Source organism: Chrysemys picta, chromosome 19, assembly GCF_011386835.1.
Source record: "Chrysemys picta bellii isolate R12L10 chromosome 19, ASM1138683v2, whole genome shotgun sequence".
In the NCBI taxonomy this organism is placed as follows: domain Eukaryota; kingdom Metazoa; phylum Chordata; order Testudines; family Emydidae; genus Chrysemys; species Chrysemys picta.
The window spans coordinates 10138648-10159571 of record NC_088809.1 but is presented as its reverse complement, the minus strand read 5'-3'; the positions used below and the strand labels follow the sequence as shown (position 1 = coordinate 10159571).

General features: G+C 48.2%; 1 protein-coding gene across 7 annotated transcripts in view; it reads left to right on the top strand.

Annotated features, from left to right (window-relative positions):
- The window catches only part of CLUH (clustered mitochondria homolog), a 54540-nt gene that overhangs the window by 16522 nt on the left and 17094 nt on the right, over positions 1 to 20924 (top strand). For all 7 annotated transcript variants that reach the window (XR_010593895.1, XR_002887821.3, XM_005298900.4 and 4 more), the window contains exons 2-12: positions 5217 to 5407; positions 7586 to 7757; positions 8886 to 9029; positions 10679 to 10806; positions 11528 to 11682; positions 13151 to 13276; positions 14938 to 15085; positions 16046 to 16138; positions 16704 to 17398; positions 18716 to 18933; positions 19622 to 19726. Coding sequence is in view for 5 of the 7 variants with exons in the window: in XM_005298900.4 (XP_005298957.1) it covers positions 5217 to 5407; positions 7586 to 7757; positions 8886 to 9029; positions 10679 to 10806; positions 11528 to 11682; positions 13151 to 13276; positions 14938 to 15085; positions 16046 to 16138; positions 16704 to 17398; positions 18716 to 18933; positions 19622 to 19726 (2175 nt within the window). In the remaining 2 variants the exon portion in view is untranslated. The remainder of the gene's footprint in view (positions 1 to 5216; positions 5408 to 7585; positions 7758 to 8885; positions 9030 to 10678; positions 10807 to 11527; positions 11683 to 13150; positions 13277 to 14937; positions 15086 to 16045; positions 16139 to 16703; positions 17399 to 18715; positions 18934 to 19621; positions 19727 to 20924) is intronic.

The following is a 20924-nucleotide window of genomic DNA, read 5'->3' as shown; positions in this document are numbered from 1 at the left end:
ATCTTTAACAGTCTGCTGCTAGTGTTGCTAAATGCAGGTAAGGGGATTTTAAAAACCAAAAACCTCACTTTATTTTGACAGTGTCGCTTATTTCTTAAGTTTAGAATGTAACTTCTTAGCAGGTTTGCTTGGGACCGCATTTATACTGCTATGTCTTAGGCCTGAGAATGAAATCTGTAGCAAAGTGTTTCTGTTAAAAGGCATCGTTGTTGTCTCTTGAAGTAAAAGAATGACAATGACCATAGCTCAGTGGTTTTTAACCTTTTTTCATTTGTGGATCTCTAAAAAATCTCAAATGGAGATGCAGACCCTTTTGGCAATCCTAGACATAGTCTGTGGACCCCTAGGGTTGTCTGGATCATAGATTGAAAACCACTGACGTAGCTATTTGGCACTTCCCTGGCTTGTTTGAACATTATGGATCTAAATTTCTGATGTTCCACTACCTCTCTTGCTTACAGGAAGTAGTACTCAAATTCAGATATTAAAATTACACCTTGGCAGGGACCTTGATCTAATTGTTTTTGTGAGGTGCTTACCTCATGTGTGGGTTCAGTACAAATAGAGATAATCACAATACGGAGTCTTGTCTCAATAGTTTTTTGGTCTGTCCATCTGAGTAGATAGAAACTAATTCTTCTACTTAAAGTGTTACACCAGGTGTGACATGTAATTTGATCAAGTACTACAGGTTTCTCTATTCCCTCTGAAGAGTTGGTTTTCACCATAATATTTTGGTTTGCTTGTTTTTTCAACATAGTGGTCAGCAGCATCTGAACACAGGTGAGGATTGTGATATGAACCAATGGCTCAGAATATTTAGTTACAGCTGAAGTGTCTGCCCAAAGAAAACATGGTTCAGTCACTTTAGAAGAGCCTGTGAGGGCAGGCTCAGACCCCGAGGATTCTTACTGTAAGTGCGTATTGTCACTTTAAATAATAGAAGAACCTGGAGGTTCAAACGAACAGTTGTGACCACAAAGCAGTGTTAGAGGTTTAACTTAGAAATAGAAGGAATGTCCATGTTGCTGTTTATAGTGATAAGATCAGGGTCGTTGAGCAGAAAGGAGGGGCTGCTGGGCTAAGGTTTCTGAAAAGAACACAACTAATTCTCAGACATGATTCAGTAAATTACCATACCGTATTTTTAAAATATTTTGTGTGGCACTTTTTTGTAGAGTAGGGCCTCAGTCCTACAAACACATTGGTTTGTAAATTAAAACGTAAAAAACACAGGAGAGATGCCCAGAGATGTTGTGATTTGAAGAAATGAGTAACTTTACTCATGTGAGTATATCCATTGATCGAATAGCACAACACACTGGTTCTAGGTTCGGACTGAGAATTATAAAATAAAACTGCATTTCCTCTAAGAAAAAAGCCTAGCTTTAGAAAAAAAAAATTGCCTTTGTTACTATCAATCTTCCATTTTATTGAAGTTGAGCTTGTAAAATTTATTTTCCTTTCCCTCTTTGTGCTGTTTGATTACCTCAGGCATTTCTCTGTGGAAAACGCTGGCACAACTGGCTTTGTTTCTGTTTGTCGTCTCCCTTTCTATCTGGTTCTACAGAGCAGCAGTGAAAGTTGGTGGGTAGGCGAAACTTCCATGCAAAGCTCTGCTAGGCTTTGTGAGTCACTGCAGAGTATGCGATGCTTGCCCTGAGGAGACTCCCCTGCACCGCACCAAATTGCGGTTGCAATGAAAGAGACAGCTTGTATGGAAAGGGCAATGTCCTGAAAACCCTCCCTTGATTTGTAAAACCATCTTCCTTTTCCGAAAGGTGACCTAAACTACTGGGTTAATCTGCTAGACCGTCCCTCTCTTTTGGTGCAGGATTAATTTCTTGCGCCTCAACCTGAGACCGTGCTGGCTAGAGCTGGATCGTGTGGTGCAAGTAGGCATTAAACTGCCTCCTCTTTGCTGCCTTTCCCCGTCCCATAGCTTTACCAATTCATATCCTTTCCTGATGGCCAGTGGAGGCTATATTGCACCATATTGCATGATGGCAGCTTCTTGATGTGGTGAGGTCTGCTAGGAAGCAGTCCACCAAAATGCTGCTCACTCCATTAGTTGGTAACTTTTATAGCCCAGGAAAGTCACAAACAGAAGCATCGCCCCGAATTTATGTAGGAAAGCTCATATGCAGCCTCGCCTTTGACTCTGTTTGGTGGCAGGGTTCGCTTGGGTAGATGGAGTTGTTAGCACTTATCCATGACCAGTCGGTGTTGCTCAGTTCATGCTTTGAGCCAGGGTAGTCCTGGCTTGCAGCATTTGTTAGCCCATGATGCCTCAGCAAAAAAACAAAACACTAGTAGGAAAATGAGTGGCATGCCTGTCTCTAGAACTGCCCACCTCTGAGCAAGTGAGTTAATTTCCACTTGCTTTTTAGGAAACTTCACTTACTCGCTGGGAACTTAGAAGTCTTTCCATCTGATGTGTTTCCTGCCTTTGTAGCCATAGAAAAAGGTAGTAATCTTGGAGAATGTCAATTGGCCGTGTTCCTCTCCATGGGCTCTGTTGCCGGGGTGGCTGTTGTGTCCAAACTGGGTATCTCTTGTGGGTCTGTTTGGGTGGGATACCTCCTCGCGCACAACTCCTCGGAGATAGACACACGTGTGCAGAGCAGCAAATGTTGGGTTGATTATAGCATCCGTGGGATCCTGGTGTGAGGGGATGGAGTGAGGCCTGCTGTACTGAGCCCATGTAGTTTGCTAGGGCTGCAAGCAGGAGCTTCAGGGTGGCTGTTGGGTGGAAGAGCATAAAGACTGGCCTTTGTGTGTCTGGTGACACCAAGTGAAAGTTCCCCTAAGTCTAAAATAGCCTGTTGTACATGGGGCCCACTGTAGCCAGCTTGGGGCTAAACCCTGCTTCCCCACCTACACGTCCGCTAGAGTACAACAAGGGAGCCCTTCCCCCTCCGATGGCACCCACGCAGGAGCCAGCCTTGTCCTAGGCTCCAGAAGTCGGGTTATGGGGGAGGGGAGGGATAGTGCTGTCATTGACGCTAGTAACCCCAGAATAGCATTTCAGGGGCATCCTGTGGCCTCATCCCCCTGTGCACCAGGTTGTCTGAAGAGAGTTCTGCTCTGTAGGTGTAACAAAGGGTGCCTCTCCCCGGGGCTCTGCCTTTCAAAGACCCGGCTTCTCAGGGTACTGTTACTCGGGCAGTGTGTCTGTTCCTCTTTCCCAGCATGGCTTGGGTGTGTCGGAATCCTAGTGGAGCCTGTAGTCAGCTCTGCTCGTGGGTTTCTGACAAAGCACAGCATGTGGGGGAGACATGTAGAGGGACACTAAACATTAGCATCTGGGCAGCCACTGCTGGTGGCACCAGAGGCTGTTAAAACAGCTCTGCTGTTTACCCCGTCCCATTCGATAGGGAGAAATTGTTTCCTGCCTCATTTCTTGCACCTGTTTGTAATTTGGCCTTGACAGTCATCTGCCGGTAGGAGGCCAGTACATTAGGAGTGATCTTAATCTAGAGCCATAATACCAGAATAATAATCACATGGGAGAGAACGCTTAGTGCTTTGCTAGCGTTAATTACTTAACTCGTGTGGCACCTTCAAGAGGCAGGCAAGTAAATATGTTTCTCCCCATTTTCCAGATGGTAAAAGTGAGAGCCTGAGTGGTTACCTGACCATCTTGGGGCTGCAGAGGAGCTGATGCTTTGGGGCTAGCGTGGCTGATGCTCACTGATGTGTATTGGAGCGTCACAATGCTTGTCTTCACCCGAATCAGCTACAAAAATGGAGTGGCATGTTAAAGGAGTTTAGGCAAATGCTACGGAATACCCAGAAATGCAGCTGGGAGTGAGACAGCAACTCCCTAAAAGCAGTAGAAATGTAAAAAACCTATTGAGTAAGAGGATGACCATTTCATTTCACGGCAGTTTTTGAGGTTGTGACATTTGTTTTAGTTCTGTATTGGAACAAATAAAAAACCTTTTGAACTCTTCCCTCCTCCCCCCCCCAAGAAAGTATCTTTTTCGATGTGGAAAGGGGCTGTCTCCTGGTAAGGAGGGCACCAGAACAGAAGCGTTTCATCCAAGATCACTCTGAATCAGGCAGAGCGGGGACTTGTATCTGGGTCTCCCACATCCCCGGTCATTGTTCTTAACCACCAGGCTGCAAGGTGACAGTGTCTCTCCTTAAACCATCCTGATGAAAACTTCACTGAGACTGATGTGCTGCTTGCAAAAGTTTTCAGCTTTGAGGAAACAGCATATTTTAACTAAATAAAATTGTGTGTAGCTCTTTTATTAGATCATCCAGGCCAGCCCCTTCCTTCATGACCAGTACAGTAGTAATCTCCCTACAGCACATTCCCCAGTGTTCTGCCCAGTGTCATTTAAATTGAGGTAGGGATTTCATATGACTCTCTAGGACACGATTCCACAGCGTTATGGATTTTGAACAGATCACTGCCATTTATCACTGCCAATGGCTTCTGTATGTGCAGATTGTCATTGAGTAAGAAAATCTGGCTATGTCCAGGCAGTAGGACCAGGGTGGGCATGGAGGAACTGCAAAACAACAAGTCATTTCATTTTGTATGTGTCAGCTGATGTGTTCTTCAAGCAAACTCTCTCCCCGTGTACTGCAAGACATCTGCAAAGTATTTTTAAAATGTAAAGAGTTGCGTGATGCACACAGGGGCGTGGGAGCGGTTTGTGTTTCTGTGAAGTAGCTTGGGTCCCACATGATATGCAGGTTAGCAATGCAACTGCCGTCTTTTTAGCTGAACAGGAGAACAAGGGAAGGTATTTAAGAACCCACGTAACTTGTTGGTGCACCAGTTACAGCTGCCCTCAGGCTGCAAAGCACCACACACCCATCTCTTTTCATTAAGAAGGTTCTTAAAATTGAACTGAATTTTTCTAGGTTGAGCCACTCTCCGTTTCTCTTCTCTCCTCCTCCCCCCACCCCACCTCTGCCCTGCTGATTCTGCTGTCTTTGGGAGATGTGTACCCCTTGGGCCAGGGAAAGGGTGTTACGTATGCAAGCGGTAAGGTCTGGCACACCTATGTCTATTAAACACCAATTGTATGGGGGGGGGGGAATCTAATGACTTTGGCTTTTTTTGAACCACAGATTGTTGAAATGGAGGTCACCAGTTTATGGTAGGCTGGTATGTTAAGCAACCCGGGGCGACTGTCTTTGTTGTTTGGGCCCTTGCTAAATCTCTCTCTCTCTCCCCTCTCCCGCGTTGTGACTAGAACACCCGTCTGGCATGGCTTTAATGAACGGTGATGGCTCTTACGAGCACCTCAAGGAGGAGAGCCGGCAGAACGGCCACGAGGAGGTTGACCCAGGGGATGATGCGAACGACCAGGAAGTTATCGTCATACAGGACACCGGCTTCACCGTCAAGATTTACGCTCCGGGAATAGAACCTTTTTCCCTGCAGGTGAGCATCGGTTGAGAACAAGGCGGTTATGAGGGAAAGACCCGGACTGGATAAGGTGCTTGTGCCCAGATTGGCTGACCCTTGCTGGCTTGTGTGTTAATCATTTATGCCGGCATGTAGCATGACCCTTGCAAAGCTGATCTTCAAAGCACTGTTACAAACGCTAACTAATTAATCCTCTCAACGCATCTGTGTGAGGGAGGAAGGTAGGTCCGGCATTATCCCGAGAGATGTTAAATCACTTGCCCCAGGTGTCGGGGGAAGGCGGGAAAGCAGTGTCAGGGCTGGGATTAGAACTCTGTTTCCGTGAGATCTCCCTATACCGGCATACATTGCGTGGCAAAAGCTAAACAGAAGCCTTTGAGGTTGGTGTATGCACATCTGACCGTCTCTCCCAAGGAGCGAAGGGGAAAGAACAGGTGACTGGCTGGCTGTGTTTTGGCAGAGCTGCACTTGCAGGAAGTCTGTTTAATTTAATAATGACGCTTAGCCAGCATCTCATGGTCACAAAGATACCTTTCCTCCCTGGCTGGCTGTTTTCCCTCTCCCTTTTCAAATCTTGCCTGAGGACAATGACACAGGGCTGCCAAGGAGAAGGCTCTTGAGGCAATGCGAAGGGAAAGAAAAGAAGCTGGACGAGCAAAGGGAGATGTAGTCTTGGAGGCCGACTGGGGCAAACCTGTGGAGGCTCCGTTGACAACCAGGCAGGCGTGGTGCACTGGATCCTGAAACAAACGGGGAGCCAGTGGAGTTTGGGAGACGTGTCTCAGAGCGCCTCTAGGAGTGTGCTTTTCCCCTCTAGTACCTAGTTGTTAGCCTTCCTACTACCACACCTTCCAACCCTGTCGGCGTGGGCAGTGGCTTTGCTTTGTAGGATGGGGCAGCTTCGAGAGTTCTTCCCCCTCTCCATTCACCCCCCAGCAGGCTTGTTCTCTCCCCTCCGGTCTTGTGCAGTGGCGTTGTGTTTCTGGCTGCGCACGGCAGGATCCAAGGATAAAAATCATTCTGGATCCAAGGTCCTGAGCTTGGAGAGGCAACGTGAGCTCATGGGAGGCAAAGTCAGGCGGAGCATGTCGGGTCGAACAGCCGGCCCTTCTAGCTGCTCAGAGAAACGCTGCTTTGCCTGGCTGGATGAGAAAGGGAGCGATCGGCTCACCTGCCTTCCTCCGGGGCTTTGAGAACTGCTATGAGATGGGGCTGGTTCCTCAGCCTTGCTGCAGCAAAGTGCCAAGGAGGCTGTGGAAAGTGGGTCAGTCCCTAGTGGCGGGGGGTGGTCTCTGTAAAGGAGGTGCCTTCCCCGCCCAGAGAGGGATGATAATCCGTAGTCTCTTTGGGTCCCTAGGATTCCAGGTAGATGCTTCGGGGACGGTGCTAAGCCGTGTGCAAAACTGTGCTGCGGCCGAGAATTAAGATGAGTTCCTGCTTGTGGCAGAGTTGTTACAGAAGCTCCTTTTGGTCACGAGAGTTGGGATGAATATACTAGCATGTGACGTCCCCGCAGATAAGGATGGGCTTTGATGGGCTCAGCTGTCGTTACACTTTGGAACTGAAAACAGCCTAGGGGAAGCTTTTTTTCCCCCCAAGGCGTCTGAGTCTCTAAATGAAGGGGGAACCGTAACTACCTGTGACCGGCAGAAAATACAGTTAAATGATCTCCCCAGCGCAACCAGATAAATCTGAACACGGCTCCTTTTTCCTTTAATTCCTTTCGGCTGTTAGATTTAATAGGCTAATAATAGCAGGCTATGCTGTTTACAGCAGCTTAAGTAAACCATCCTGGGTCTGCATAGCTCGAGAATGGCCTAAATGATGTTTGAAACGTGGCGGAAGGGTTAGAGAGGAGCCTCGGTAGGCCAGTCACGTAAGTCAAGACCGCTTTGTCTGTTGCTGAAGCTGTGTGCTTGAAGGCTGAATTTCTCCCCCAAGTGCAGCGTGGCTGTACCCGCACAACACACCATTGTGTGTGCAAAGCAAATTAGATGGGGGAAATAGCAGTCTCAGTTCCTAATTATCCATTTTGCTACTGGCATTCTTTAAAAATCTGGCCCCTAATGCTTAATATTGTAATCTTCCCTTGCTCGCACTTTTCTCGCCATAAATGCCCAGTACACGATGTATCACAGGGACAGGAAGCAGGTGGAGCTGAGCGTGTAACTCATTTGGTTTGTTTGTTTTAAGGTCTCTCCCCAAGAGATGGTGCAGGAGATCCACCAAGTGCTGATGGACAGAGAGGACACCTGCCACCGAACCTGCTTCTCTCTGCAGCTGGATGGGAACGTCCTGGATAACTTTGCGGAGCTGAAAACCATTGAAGGGCTTCAGGAGGGGTCGGTGCTGAAAGTGGTTGAAGGCACGTTCTATAAACATGGGGGGCGAGGGAAACCATCTGAGTGATAGATAATGGAGCCTCTAGATTGTCTTTCTACAGACTTGGGGCCAGTGAGGACAAGGTACTTGATTGACACCTCTGGAGATGGGGAGGGGCCCTCTCCATCCCCACCGACCACTCCCGGCTGCCACCTCTTTGCCTTAGCCCTCACTTGTCAGAACCAATCCCATGGCCCAGTCAGTCCTAGGCCCCTCTGGTGCCAGGCTGCAAGACAATCAGTTGGGGAGGTGGTTCTTGCATTGTGACCCCTTTCCATGGTTGGGGTCGGGACTGAGATCAAACTCATGCAAGCCACTGAGCATCCGTCGGGCGGGGGATAACTTCCTGTTGCCACGAGTCTTTGCACCATTAGCCTGCAGGTGAATGGCTAGGTAACCAGCAAACTACTGGGTCCCAGGTAGTATCCATGAAAGGTGAAGTTGATCATATAGAATCATAGACTACCAGGGTTGGAAGGGACCTCAGAAGGTCATCTAGTCCAACCCCCTGCTCAAAGCGGGACCAATCCTCAACTATATCCCCAAATGGCCGTCTCAAGGATTGAATTCACAACCCTGGGTTTAGTAGGCCATTGCTCAAACCACTGAGCTATCCCTCCCCCCCAAATCAGGCCCTGGGAGGGCAGCCATTGCACAATGGGGGGTACTCCTGTATCCAGTGAGCTTCACCCGTGCCAAATATACCAGGGGAAAATGAACACACCAGCAGAACAGTGGAATCCAACTCCATGCTGGTCATCTTTTAAGGAACCTGGTTATTGGAGTTTGGGCTCATGGGCTGTACTTGCTTCCCAAGAAAGTCCTGAAAGCTTAGAGATGAGGTCAGGCGGCGTGCAAGGCCTTCACACAGGCAGAGGTATCTTGTCATGCTGCAGCAACGTGCAAGTGGATGGTGATGTAAAATTGCCAGTGGCTGTTTGTGCTCGTGCCTCACTTGCTTGTCCTTAGTGAGGGACAAGAACGGCTATAAAATGAGGTGGGCAAAATTAATCCCTGGCTGAGCTCCCTGTGGGTGCGTAGAGACCTTCGAGAGCCACAATGGGAGTAAACTGTTGTGACCCTGAGACTCTCTCTCCCTTCTGATGATCAGAGCCCTACACGGTACGGGAAGCCAGGATACACGTGCGTCACATTCGGGACCTTCTAAAGAGCCTTGACCCGTCCGATGCTTTCAATGGCGTGGACTGCAATTCGCTGTCATTCCTGAGCGTCTTCACGGAAGGAGACCTAGGAGGTATGGGACAGAAGGCTTCTCGGGTTTGATGAACCCCCTCCGCTGCGGTGGAAAATGCAGCCGTTCCACCCCGCTGACTGCTTAATTGGTTAAAGCGCTTGGTTTAATGTCTGGATGCCCCATATGAGCGGGGCCTAGGGTAGAACTCTCAACACTCCTTTCCTGATAGAAATGATTTATTGTTAAGTGCCTAGACGCTGTGGAGCCAGGAGTCCTGACTGCTCTTCCTGGCTCTGGGTCACTTAACGTGTACTCTGTCTATATTCGGTGCTTGTGTGGCTTAAATGACTGCAGTATGTGGGCGCCTCGTGCACTTTAATGTGTTTATCCTCACAGGACTTGGTGAGGTAGAGCAGTGCTATTCTCCCCATGGGCAGATGAGAACTGAAGCACAGAGAGGTTAAGAGACTAGCCTAGCCTCACACAGGATGTTTGTGATGGAGCGGGAATTGAACCTGGGTCTCCCAGAGCCCAGGCTAGTGTCCTAACCCCTGGACTACCTTCCTGCTCTGGGCTGGGTCTGTTTGCCCATCTGTAACATGAAGGCCTATTAACCCCTCAAGGCATAGTTGGACACACTTTCCCAGGCTCTTACGTGAAGGTGTGTGCAGTGGGGAGAGTTCTAGGTGGGGGACTGTTTCTCTGTTCAAATAGTGGCCAAGACTTTCAAAACCTGATACAGACTTGGGATCCTAACGTTGGGTATCTGGATAAGCAACCTGAATTTCAGAAGTGTTGAGCAGCCAGCTGCTCTCATTGAGTTGGGAAGTGTCTTAACCCAGGGACGTTGAGCTGCAGTTATATGTAGGTATGGCAGAATTTGATTTCCCCTCCCCCCCCCAATTTTGACAGATAAGATCGTTTATTTTAAAGCTTTTTTTATTATTTTATCAATCTTAAATGTTGACAGTTACAAGAAATTACGGGGTGGTCAGACAATAATTATTTAATGACAGTCGACACTGAGATTCAATAAGGTAAAGTTTTTTTATAAGGGTTCAAACACAAATTTCACCATCACATGTCAAAATACACAAAGTAAATGGCCTTAAATTCTAATGGGTTCTAAAGCCGCGTTTTTTCTTTCTTTGCCTGTCTGTACATTTTGATTATTATTGACAGAAACATTGTTCCATTGGTTAGTGTGCATACGGTGAAATGGATGTTTACTGATTAAAAATCTAATCCTTCCAAGGCTAGTTATATTCATGCTGGGATGTTTTCACTCTTGAGAAGCGAACCGGAAAGGTGGAGATTATTTTTGGATACACTAGCTTACAAGGCAGAGGTAACCTTTCAAAGGGGTGTAAAGGGGGGTTAGGGGCCAAAATCCTTTCAACAGTGCTCAAGATGACTTTCAGTGGAAGTTATAAACATCTAACTCCTTTAGGTCGCTTTGCGAACTCCAGCCTCAATGCTTAATAAAAACCACTTCCTGCTATAATGCTAATGTCAGGCTGGGAGAAGGGAGCAGCTGTCAGTTGTTTGCACAGTGGTCATAGCTAAAGTGTAGTTCCGACAGGCCAAACAGATGGGGTTAATTCTGGAGGGGGATTCAAGCAATCAAATTCCACATGGAAATATTCTGCACTGCGTGCAACCAGGCAGTCACTGTTCAGCACTCATCTCCTGTCTGTCCGTTTGTTTAGACAGTGGGAAACGGAAGAAGAAAAGTACTGAAATGGAACAAATTGACTGCACCCCTCCTGAACATATCCTGCCAGGTGGCAAAGAGAGACCCCTCTGTGCCCTCCAGCCCCAGAACAGAGACTGGAAGGTAGAATTCTCTTCATCTTTGAAGATGGCCGTCCGGGCCCCTCTTGAAGGGACACATTCAGGGATTGAAAGTTACAGTGAAGTGACCTTTGGGACTTGCTCTGTTGAGTCCTGGACCTGTGCCTGAATAGCTAGCACTGCTAGGCCACAGGCATAAAGTTTAAGGTCCAGTATTTTGCACACAGACTACACGGGATAGGTGGATCACTTTATAGTAGTGACCCATCGTCTTGAAAGGGTCGGGGGAGGAGGGGAGATGTTGTGTTTCTACCCCTTGCAAATTCTAGGATACTGGGGCTTCAAATTGCTTTAGTCTAATTACACTGGTGCTTCCCATACCTTCCCATTTGGATTCCAACACTGCTTTAGCAGCTGCTGTTTTGAGAACCGTTGCGTCAAGAAATCCATGCCTTATACTGCCTAAAGCCATGGAGGATCTGCTCTTCAACTATGGATAAAGAACGACGCTCTAATGCTTGGGTGTGAGCTGTGAAATATCCCATGGGCAAGACTTGCAAAGTGCTTAGTGGGCGTGTACTTTCAGGACCACTAACTTGGCAGGCAGCGTTCCTGGGACTGATGGGGGTGCAGCGGGGTGGGTGTGTGTGTGTGAGAGAGAGAGAGAGCTTGCACATGAAAGTGTGGGCTTTCTAGCCATGTGAAGTGTGTTGTGAAACGGGGGATCTGGACTAATGGAAGCGCTCGTGTTGTGTCCTTCACAGCCTTTGCAGTGCCTAAAAGTCTTGACCATGAGCGGCTGGAACCCCCCACCTGGCAACCGGAAAATGCACGGAGACCTCATGTATCTGTACATCATCACTGTGGAGGATCGACATGTTAGTATCACTGCGTCCACCAGAGGATTTTACCTGAATCAGTGAGTAAATATAACTCTCGTCCTCTTGTTTGCCTTAACTGGCTTAACACGAAGTGTGTCCTTGTCTCGGTAGTGAGGAGCCTATTATAACCCTGCCTTTATGCAAGATCCTAGGTGTTGCCATTCTGGATTGAGCTATTTGGCCAAGTCTGGTATCCTTCCTCAGCAGTAGATAAGTGCCTGATGCTTTAGAAGTAGGTAACACTTTCCGTTACGCTCCAAGTGAATTGTGCGGCGCTGTTTGAAATGGGAAGCAATTCCTTCCTGACCCCTGTGGTGATCATCTTATGCCTTGAAGCATATGTCTACCCCAACCTTGCAAAATCTGGCAGTTGACCAGCCCAGGCATATATTCTACTTGCCCACCCTTTACCATGACTGTAGATGATCAATAATGAGGTCCGTGACTAGAGCTTCTAGGTGCTACATTAATGCAAATAATAAATAAATGGATTGTGTTGTGCTTGCTGTAGGTGAGTAGAATTTTGCAAGGCTAGCTAATCTCCTTGGCAAATGTAACTGATGGGCTAGAAGATTGTAAGGTCCTAATTCATGGAGGAACCAGTAGTCAAAACTAGAACCAAACCCCCTTCACTAAGGAAGAGAACGTACAAGTTGAGGGTGTCTGTGTCCTGTTCTCCTTCAGAGGGAGAGTGAGCCACTGAGACCAATGCAAAGCCAGCTCACAGAAGAAATAATTGAAAAGAAGCTTTTATGGGTGGTCTGTAGCCCTTGTTAAAATCTGCAGGGTCGGGACTAGGAAAGTAAAGGTTTAAGCATGTGCATAACTTAACTCCCGTGAGTAAAGTGTCTGATTTTAGGCCATTCGAATGCAGGCGTCATTGCCCACAGTCAGAATGAACTACTCCTTATAAGAGTTTCCCAAAATGTGGCCTGCAGACCAATAGCTGGTGAACTGTGGCGAGATCTGGTTCGTGTGGTCCTGGTGACTCCACCTTCTCAAATCTAACATTCCATTTCTTATCCGAATATTCTGTGAAAGAGCTATTTAAAAAAAGCAACTGCTGTTTGACCAGGAGTGGATGTGGGAGGTGGGTCTTCCCGATTGAGAAGGGAGAGGTCTATTAAGAGGTGGTCCATGTGATCAAAACCGTGAAGAAGCCCTGCTCTGTGAAATCCACCTTTCAAGCTAGGAAGGGAAAACATAACTCTGGTGGTGGCTAGACTGATTCTAGGCACATTTGCTGCCCCATCTGTCAGGATGCAGGCTCGAGGATGCGGATTGTGGTTTAAGTGGAGGGAGTAGATGACCCTCAAAGGAGCCTATTACAGCCTATCTGACTGGTAGAGAACATGTCACAAAGGTCTCTATTTTGCAAATCTTTTTTTAAATCTTGAGCCATTTCATACGGTGTGTAAATTAAAAGCTGCCAAAATGCTGCCGCCTTATCTTGACAAGAGTGGTATTTTTATTTCTGCCATAACAAGAGCTTCTTTCTTTTTGCAGGTCGACAGCATATAACTTTAATCCTAAACCTGCCAATCCGAGTTTTCTCAGTCATTCCCTGGTGGAACTTCTTAACCAGATCAGCCCGACCTTCAAAAGAAATTTCTCAGCTCTGCAGAAGAAACGGTAGCGGCAACGTTTCCATGTTGACCTGCCTTGGCTTTTCTGATTGGTCAAATGGCTTGGTGTGAGGTTCAGATATTTGGCTTGCTGTCCGGGGGATTGCATGGTGCTGTCTGTCTCATAAAGCCAGGTGTTGACTGTAACACTCTCTTCTTCAGGCAGAGCTGGGGGATGCTTACTGGAAGTTAGATGAAACTTTGCATTTTTGTAGTAAGGATCCCCAAGCTTTTTACAAATCATTACAAATGGTATCTCTGTGAGGTAGGTGGTGAAATCCTCATTTCAGATGGGGAAGCTAAGGTGCAGAGCTGAAGTGATTTGCCCAGGGTTACTCAGCAAGTCAGTGACAGAGCTGTGCATGGAACCCAGGAGTCCTGACACCTAATCCCCTTGGTAGTTTTTCCAGGAACCATTAGACCACCTTCCCTGAGAGCATGTAAACATATTAGCACGAGGCCTGCATTGTCACTGCACTGATCAGAAATCTAATGTCTATGCCTGTGTACAAGGTTGGGTTCCCGGGAATACGTTGGAAAGGGACACCTTTTTTTCTTGGGGCTTTAACCTCCAGTAAAGATGGGACCGGAGGAACAAATGCCCTCAAGAATCTACGGAGCAGATATCTTTTGTGATTGGTGTGCCTAGCCAGGCACCAAAGAATTAATGTAAAGCATTACTCAGCTCTGTAACAGTCCTTGAGAGCTCTTATCAGTGGGCATTCTTGCCTGGGCATAAAGAAATAAGACTAAGACCAGTATAATATGCGGAAAAGTAACACACAGTGATTTTGTTTAAAATAACTACTCTCCTGTTCGTTACAAACCTGCAAACACGCATGCGTGTGAATTTCTTGTAATTCTGTGTAACTTTTATTTTTTATTATTACATGTGCTAATTGTTTTATAACTTTGTACTTGCGACAGGGAGTCACTTACTCTGCTCCCAAACAAAACCTGTCATTCTTTGGAGAGTCCACTTAATGAACTGCCTGGGCTCTGCAGGATATAAATTGACACGCACGTTCTATGGCTTTCAAAAATCCTGCATCTGGTCTCATTAGGGAGATGAAAGTGACACTATACGAAAGCTAGAAATTAGCCCTGGCCTGAAACCCACCACTGTGACTATGGGGCCATTTAAAAAATGATTAGTCTGTTGCCTGTTGAGCCAGAAATGAGTACAGATGGGATTCTGACACCTGCTGAGAGCAGAGAAGCTACACAAAAGGCCATTAGGTGAAGCTTGCTTTTTCGCTTCACTGGCAGATATGCTGTATTTTTTTATAACAACAATCCATGTGGGCCAGGGCTTAGCACAGGCATGATCCTAGCTCCAACATAGAGAGCTAGAGTGAATTAACACAGCTGTAAGATTGGGGTGGGGAGAGCTTTCTCCATACAAAGCTAGCTTGGTTCCAAGAACAAGACTGGATAAAAGGTACCAAGCCCAGTTTATTCTCCACGTTGCTGTTGAGCATTAAGCCAGTTCTGAGCGTGGGTCTAGATCAGATGACACTTGTTGAGCTGGCTGTGTTCCCTTGATAGGGCTGATGTTGGTTCTTGTTGATGAGCTTTTGTTGGGGAGGAGGAGAATTCTTGTTGTGTTCTCCAAATCTAAAGTCCCCTTCAGTGGAAATAATCTGATAGCTGTGAACTCCTGCCTAGGGTTCAGAGGCATCCCTTTGAAAGGATAGCCACCCCCTTCCAGGTATACAGTTGGACGGCACCGCAGGCAGAGCACGCCATGGACTGTGTGAGGGCGGAAGATGCTTATACTTCAAGGCTGGGCTATGAAGAGCACATACCTGGACAGGTATATCGAGCTGCATGCTGTATTACTGTTGATGCTGGTGATGATGCTCTTAGTGCCTTTCATAAAGAGAACTGAAAATTGCTTACCAAGGGATAACAACCTCCCGGCATCCATGGGAAGCAATATCCTCATCTTACAGGTGGAGGCACAAAGCAGCAAGTGTCCTGTGCAAGGTGTCTCTCAGAGCCAGGATCCTGACAATCTAGCTGCCTTCTCCAACCACTAAATTTGCCTCCTGTCCTTCCACCTGGTAGAATTATCTTGCAGCTCAGATCATAACATTGCTCTGCACATGGACCTCTCTGGAGAAGTATCTTTTGCAGCATGTGTGGGGGGTGGTTGTTTTTTTTTTTATATATATAAAGGTTTAGGCCCTGATCCTGCAAAGACTCATGTTCAACTTCACTCACTGTGAGTAATCCCACTGAAGTCAGCGAAACTACAGCGAGGGCACAACATTAAGCTTTGGCAGAACTCCTTGCAGGATCAGGACCTAAATGACGGGCTAGTTCTCCTTCAAAAAACAGCTCTGAGCGCTTCGCTTGAAACAGCCCTTAGGGGTTAGATCCGCAGAGCTTGATGGCTCTGGCCCTAAGAATGTTGAAAGTTCCTTGGGGTTGCAAAATATTGGTTCTCTGCCCATTTGTAATGTAATTAAATCTCAGTACGCTGGCTAATTAATTCAGCATCGCATCACATCAAACCCTTTGTTGATATTCCAGCTAAGCTGCACTTGGTAACTGGGACAATGCAAGATCTATCTATTTAAGCTTGTTGTTTAAATGAACTTCAGCTGTGAGCGGGCTGCTGATGAGAAATTTCTTCTTAAATGCTATGCAACTCTGACTTCATTGGTCTTTCTGATCTGGAGTGGGGGATAGACTCCTGCAAACTAGCTCAGAGACTACAAATACCGACCTCCCCCCCGGCCCTGTTTCATTTGAGACTTGCCCCTTTCAGACCAGAGACTGGAATGAGGAGTTGCAAACCACACGAGAGCTACCCCGCAAGAATCTGCCAGAGAGGCTGCTGAGAGAACGAGCCATTTTCAAGGTAATCCTGGGGCGGGGGGATTAGATACAAATTGTAGGTAATCCATTCCCAGTCCAATTAGAGACCCACCCTGGGTTGACTGAGAGCTTCGCTCGAGCTTTGTGGTTTAATCTTTATAAGCTCAGATGCTTTGCCTCAGGCTTCTAAGATGCAGGCCAGGAGCTTTGTCTTCATCTCCCTGCTCTGCTCGTGTTGCCAGCAATGACAGAGTCTCCTCCCAGCCCGGTGCTGCTGTTTTGTGCCACGCAGCCTTGCTTTGACGGGGGGGGGGGGAGGGACATTCAGCAAATGGGGCGGGTCAGGGATTAGCTCCCATCGGTCAGGTACCTTCCCACAGTAGCACCCCAAGTGGCCAAGCTGAAGAAACTGGGGCCAGTCCATAAGGTATTCAGTATCTACGTATCAGCCAGACTCGTGAGGGTGAAAACCGCTATCCCGACCGTTGGCCCTCGTGAGGTGGCGGCTGAGGGGATTTCAGGCAGAATAGAGGGCAAGTGCTGGGCGTACGTTGTCAGTGGGCAGCTCTCTCCTGCCTTCACGCTTCCCTTCCCCTCCCAACGCACAGGTCCACAGCGACTTCACGGCGGCCGCTACCAGAGGAGCCATGGCCGTCATCGACGGCAACGTTATGGCCATCAATCCCAGCGAGGAGACCAAGATGCAGATGTTCATCTGGAACAACATTTTCTTCAGCCTGGGCTTCGACGTCCGCGACCACTACAAGGACTTCGGGGGGGACGTCGCCGCCTACGTGGCGCCCACCAACGACCTCAACGGGGTGCGGACCTATAACGCGGTGGACGTTGAGGGGCTGTACACGTTGGGGACCGTGGTGGTGGATTACCGGGGTTACCGGGTCACGGCACAGTCCATCATTCCAGGGATCTTGGAACGAGAGCAGGAGCAGAGCGTCATCTACGGGTCGATAGACTTCGGCAAGACGGTCGTCTCTCACCCCAAGTACCTGGAGCTGCTGGAGAAGACCAGTCGGCCCCTCAAGATCCAGAAGCACAAAGTTCTGAATGACAAGAACGAGGAGGTAGAGCTGTGCTCCTCCGTGGAGTGCAAAGGCATCATTGGCAACGATGGACGCCACTATATCCTTGACCTGCTCCGCACCTTCCCCCCCGACCTGAACTTTTTGCCCGTCGAAGGGGAGGAGATGCCGGAAGAATGTAAGAAAATGGGATTTCCCAAGCAGCACAAGCACAAGCTTTGCTGTCTCAGGCAGGAGCTGGTGGACGCCTTTGTAGAGCACAGGTGAGCCGAGCAGAGTTTCTCCCCCACCCCACCCATCCCTGCTGGGTGACCTCAGCACAGGCTGGAATGCATGCGGCATCGTTCTAGAGACGCTGCAGGTGGCTACGTCTTAGCAACACTTCCATTTGCATGCAGCTAATATTTTTCCCCTCATCCCCCACCCCTAATAGGTGCTGTTATGAAAACTTTCTTAGTGAGAGATTCAAACAGGGGGGCTTCTGAAAGGCTTATGGGAGAACCAGGGAAGGATGTCTTGGTTTTAATCTCCAGTTCTTTCTCCTTTCCCCAAAGATACCCTGCACATTCAGGGTCTGGGTAATAAGAGTAGTACCACTCCTGTAGCGCTAGCCTTCTAAGGATCTCCAAGCACTTTAGACTCTCCCTGAGCCCCGTGGAGGCAAGAAAGGATTATGTACATACAGGGATCACGGCAACTGCCCTCTAGGGCGGACTGTAGCAACTGCATGATGCTGCATGGTGTTTACGTGAGAGACTGAACAAAAACACCATGTCCTGTGGCAACTACAAGAGGCTGGGAACTACCTGAGCTGAGGTTAACTCTCCTACTTCTGCATGGCCGCCTGTGGGATATTCAGTTACCGCACATGGTCAGGGTCTAGATTCCCCTCGCCGTCTCTAACAGTGCGGCCCTGGCCCTCTTGCTGGGCTGAGACACTGCTTCGGTGCTGACTCCAGGAGAAACACTACCTGCTGAATCACCAGCCCCACTTCCTGCTGCAGCGAGGTGTTCCCTGGAGTGCTGCCCCATCCTTAACTGCACGGTGTCAGCCCTGCCAGGCCAACAGCATGAGGGGTGGCCTGATTGCAGGGTTCTGCCACTCATTGACCCATATAAAGTAGGTAAAACCCCATCTGTTAAGGTCTTAGGTAAGTGCTGCTGCTGTTCTTATAGCAGCCCTGTGCTCCTGGACCTTCTGAGATCGGACGTTGGAGATAAAGAGAGTCCCCTAGGCTGTATCCTGTGGCTAGTGGCAGAAAGCAATGTACCGACTGCGGGGAGTTAATTTCCCAGCATGATGGCTAATGAACAGTGCAGCAGCACGGACACCAGTCGTGACTGCGCCTGACCAGTGGACCAATGTCCTGTCTGTGGTCAAGTGTCGTACTGCTCGGCTGTCTGAGGACTAGGACATGTCCAGGCAGGGTTCAGATGGTCCATCTTTAGCCCCTGTGATCTTATGTCTATCAGAGAAAGAACAAGCCATGTGGATTATCCTCTAGTCTGGTTGTCTGGCTCATCGGGATTATGTTGCTGAATGCTGCGTTCTGTTGGATTTCTCCTTTCCTGTCCTGTAGATATCTCTTGTTCATGAAACTGGCTGCTCTGCAGCTGATGCAGCAGAAGGCCAACAAGCAGGAGAACTCGGGCTTGCTGGAAAATGGGGTCTCCACAGAGAATGGAACAGGGGGAAGCGAGAAATCGGAATCCGATGATGGTAAAATAGAGGAGAACGTGACTGGATTAGATCAGGTTAAAGACCTGGCAGAGACCATTGCATCTGATGACGGAACAGGTACCCACTCCCCAGGCACCAAAAAAGGGCCATGCTTTTCCTGGTAGCTTTTGGATTGGGTGCCGAATCAGAACGGCTCCAAGTTGGTGGGTCTCAATAAATGAACGCGTGCCATCGCTCCGACCGGAACGCCGTGCCTTCCCCAGTACTAGCACTTGAGTATTTACCTGGCACTGTTCAAGCACTAGCAAATTAACCCTCATGGTACACCTGGGCAGGGATTAGCAACCCTGAATCAGAATGTGGGAATCTCTGGTCTGTGCCCTGTTCAGTCCACTAGACCAGGCTGCCTCATGCGCTTTCCCTGCCACTGAAAATACAAGAGAGACAAGGTCGGGGAGCCAATATCTTTTGTTGGACCAACTTCTGTTGGTGAGAAAGCCAGGCTTTCGAGCTAGACAGAGCATTTCTTCAGGTCTGGGAAAGGTACTCCGAGTGTCACCACTAACTACAAGATCGAACGGAGAATTCTATGCCCCTGTCTGAGTTTTGTGGTCTGTATCTATACCCCAAACAGTATTACCCTGCCAAATGCTTTACAATGGCCTTTTGCAGAGCAATGCAGCAACATCACTCCTCCATAATAAAACTTGCCTCTTACTTTAATGTCCGCTGTGGGCTGTCTTTAGAATCTGCATTACTTTTTTCTAACTCTTTACCAAGTCTCTTTGTCTCCTTCCTTACCCAGTGGATCCCAAAAGCAGAGAGGTGATTCAAAATGCCTGCAAAGCCGTGGGCTCCATCAGCGACACGTCCTTTGACATTCGGTTTAACCCAGATATCTTCTCACCAGGTAGGGGCTCAGAGGGATGGCCTTGAAACTGTTCGGAGTAGAGTGTGGACTCCCTTTCTGCTCTTGCTAATAGGCACAGGGCCTGGGGCAGAAAGATGCAATGTAATTGTTTGTAATGCTTCGAGCTACCACATGTAGGCTGCCTCCCCCCAGTAGTCCACAGACACTTGGTGGTGGTCTGAAGAATGCTGGCCTGGCACATGGAGTTGGCTCTCCATCATCCCAGCTGCTAGATCACATCCGTGGAGGCAGAGAAACACATTAAACACGATCTTGATATTGTCCACGTAAACAATTGCTGTGGCTGTCACATGGCGGCTGTTTGATTCTCCCCAGTGCAGGAAGGAGCAGTTCTCAAACTGTGAGTCAGGACCCCAAAGTGGGTCACGACCCCATTTTAATGACCTGCTCAGGCAGGCTCCTGGGGTCGCGTAGTAATTTTTGTTGTCAGAAGAGGGTCGCGGTGCAGTGAAGTTTGAGAGCCTCTGCTCTAGCAGATCACAAACCAAACCCGCCTGACCTGCTGTAAGCTGATCACAGCTCGTCCATACGAGTCAGGATCCTCGGGTATGTCTGTTGGTGACTAAATGAGATGCTGGAAACGCTTCCTCGATGCTGTATTATTTCTTTGGGGGTGAGTGTCCTAACCCCATGGCCTGATACAGGAGCTGCACGTGCACGGTCGAAAGCAGCAGGATTTGACTCTGTATCTTGGCCTGGATATAAATGCGGTAGAAGCCGTGTTCAGCTGAAATCCACAAGCACCTTTTTAGTGCTGATGGTGAAGACAGGGCTGCGGCTGACTCTGTATGGGATGGCAGCTTAAAGGAGGTTATTTTAACCTGAGTCCATCTAATGGAAGGGCTTAAAGAGCTTCTAGTGCTTGCAGAATTTGTTGATCCTTCTGACAAAACATACCCTCTCTCATTTCACCGACTCTTCATTTTAGCCCTGTAAGTGTGCATGGCTCTTCGGAATGTGCCAGACAAAGACGAGAATGAGCGGGTACAGAACGGAGCAAAGCAGCCTGTAACAAACGCAGCATGGATCATGGTTATTCCAGCTGGCATTGCTCTGCAGAACTGATAGGTCTTAAAGAGCATCTTTAGAACAGGAAAGGGCAAAGCACTTCTGTTTGTTGCCACCTGCTATTGTATGTATATTTTAAGAATTCAGGGTTTTTTTTCTGTCCTTCCGT